The following is a 2,244-nucleotide window of genomic DNA, read 5'->3' as shown; positions in this document are numbered from 1 at the left end:
TTCAGCCTCTCTCGTCTCATTTTAGTTTTTTATTTTTTGGCTGTGAGCTTAAGGACTGCTGCCATCCTGGGGCAACGACTTGTTGCTTGACCTGGAACAAGTGATACCAGTTTCTAGGCCCAGTCCCCACGAGTCTAGCTGCACGTGTATTGGAGGTTTTCTCCAAACAACCACGGCCTGGGAGTGTGCCTGAGCCGGTTATGACTCAACCTGCCTAGATGTGTAGGTATCTGGAAATAGGATAAAAACCTCTTATGCTTACCTCTCTGGGGTGAGAACCAAGAAAGACTTCAGCATGTGTAATATATATGATGGCTAAATCACAAACAGAAAATGAGGTTTATATCAGCAATTAATTTTACTTATCTAGAAAACGGGCACGTGACACTGGCTAATATCTGGCACTACCATTCTGGGTTAAATTCAGATTGGCTGATTTATATAATTTTATTAGAAAGTTTATTCTAATGACTTAATTACCACTTTTGAGTACAGGAATAATTCTGAAAATAACATATGTATTTTTGCATTTTTTAATAATCAGTATCTTCAAGCTTCAAAATATTCAAATTTAAAACCCCATATTTTAATGTTTAGCCAAATTACAGAAAGAATAAGTTGAGTAAGAAAATGGATAAGCACCTTTGAGAATTAAATGTAAGCCTTATGTGATTAGTGCTTACATTCTTTTTCACAAAACAGGTTACGAATTGGTTCTATACCTTCTAGTGTCTAAAGAAAAACATCCCGTATCATGTAAAAGAAATCATTTGAACACTGAATTGTTAGAAATATTTTGCTATAGAAGTATTAATAGAAGAAGCAGGTGGCCATTACAGATTAGTCTCAGCTCTTTAGAAGGACCAGTGGAGCTGGCTGTGGTTTCTTAATGCGTCTTACATGGCTTTTCTTTTAAATAAAAAATACAAGAGCAAAAACTCTCACTGGCTGTTGGTTTGGGAAACAAACTTTTCTTGCCAGGCAAATAAACTGCACTAGTAATTTTAAGAAATGTGTTTTGCTTTGTTTTGTTCATATAAAATACCAAGGCAGACTCTCAAGAAGTTCACAACCAGAATTAACTCTGTACAGCGAGAGCATCTTCCTCCACCAGCGACAGTTCCAGGGTGTTTTCGTTAGTGCTTGTTTTCATCCTGAAGTTGAAGGAACCGTAGAGTTTGGCAGACTCTTTAGAGGAGGCAAACCTGTCACGACGGTATAGCTCCCCCTTCCACATGGACATCATCAGCAAGCAGGACAGAACAACCCCCCCAAGCGTGAGCAGGCAGAGTCCGGCAATCACACAGCGGTCCAGGTGAGCCCCCAGCCTCGCGCTCTCCTTCTCCAGGCGTTCCATCTCCCGGGCCGCCACAGTGTTGGGATCCACAGTCACATCCCGTGGGACAATGTACGAGATGATCACCAGCAAGATGCCAGTGACCAAGAACAAGATGGCGCTTATGAAACCATAGTCTACTGACTTCCCTGAAGAGGTGGCTTCCGAGCTGGCATCATCTTCATCTTCGGAAATCAGGGATATGGCAGACTCGTGGGACCACTCATTTGGATTTCCCCAGCCGAGGTCTCCCAGGTGATCACTCCCTTTTGCTGAAGGGGAGCGCCTGTTCCTTTGCTCCAGGTTGACATTCTCGTCCACGTAGGTAAAAGAGGTTTCTAATTCCTGGCTGCAGCAGTTGCAGACTTTCTGTTCTGCTGTTATCTGGTTGTTCCCTGAGTTGAGAGGTCCTGGTGGCAGCGAGTCTGTGTGAATAGCACTGTCTTGCAGGGAGGGGGAAGGGGATGCTGGGGAAGGGCTAAGTTTACATGCTTCCATCTCCAATGCTTTTGGCTTCGGGGTACAATGTCTCTGGCAGCAGAGAGCAGCTCTGGTGGCTGCTGCATCTGCCTGGTCCCCGGGAGGCCCTCTTGAACTCCAGTCAGCAGCATCACACGGGGCTGCCTGGCTGCTCTTCTTAACAAGGTAGTGGAGCTCCATTCGAGCTAGTCAGACATTCCCCAGCAGCTTCCAGAGAGTCTGCCAATAGCAATACAGTTAGATAAGAATCCACCAGGAGCTAAGACCGGACCACCAGGAGTACTGCTCCTGAGGCCCTCTTCTCCTTTGTAGCTACAGGTTTTGACACTTTAGCCCCAATTCCCCCTAAAATAGGTAAGAGAAAGGAGAAGCTACCTAGTGGCGGGAAAGGGTGGAAAAGGGCAAAATTAAGTCAGGGGGAAAAAGAA

The 2,244-nt window shown here is 44.9% G+C and overlaps 1 protein-coding gene across 1 annotated transcript in view; it reads right to left on the bottom strand.

The window, feature by feature from the left end:
* Positions 1–1,072: 1,072 nt before the first annotated feature.
* The window catches only part of TMEM74 (transmembrane protein 74), a 3,532-nt gene continuing 2,360 nt past the window's right edge, over positions 1,073–2,244 (bottom strand). Inside the window, exon 2 of the mRNA XM_010863457.1 lies at positions 1,073–2,035. Coding sequence (XP_010861759.1) covers positions 1,079–1,996 — 918 coding nt within the window. The 5' untranslated portion in view covers positions 1,997–2,035 and the 3' untranslated portion in view covers positions 1,073–1,078. The remainder of the gene's footprint in view (positions 2,036–2,244) is intronic.

Source organism: Bison bison, unplaced genomic scaffold, assembly GCF_000754665.1.
Source record: "Bison bison bison isolate TAMUID 2011002044 unplaced genomic scaffold, Bison_UMD1.0 scf7180017864491, whole genome shotgun sequence".
Classification (NCBI taxonomy): Eukaryota; Metazoa; Chordata; class Mammalia; order Artiodactyla; family Bovidae; genus Bison; species Bison bison.
This window is presented reverse-complemented; position numbering and strand designations above follow the sequence as displayed.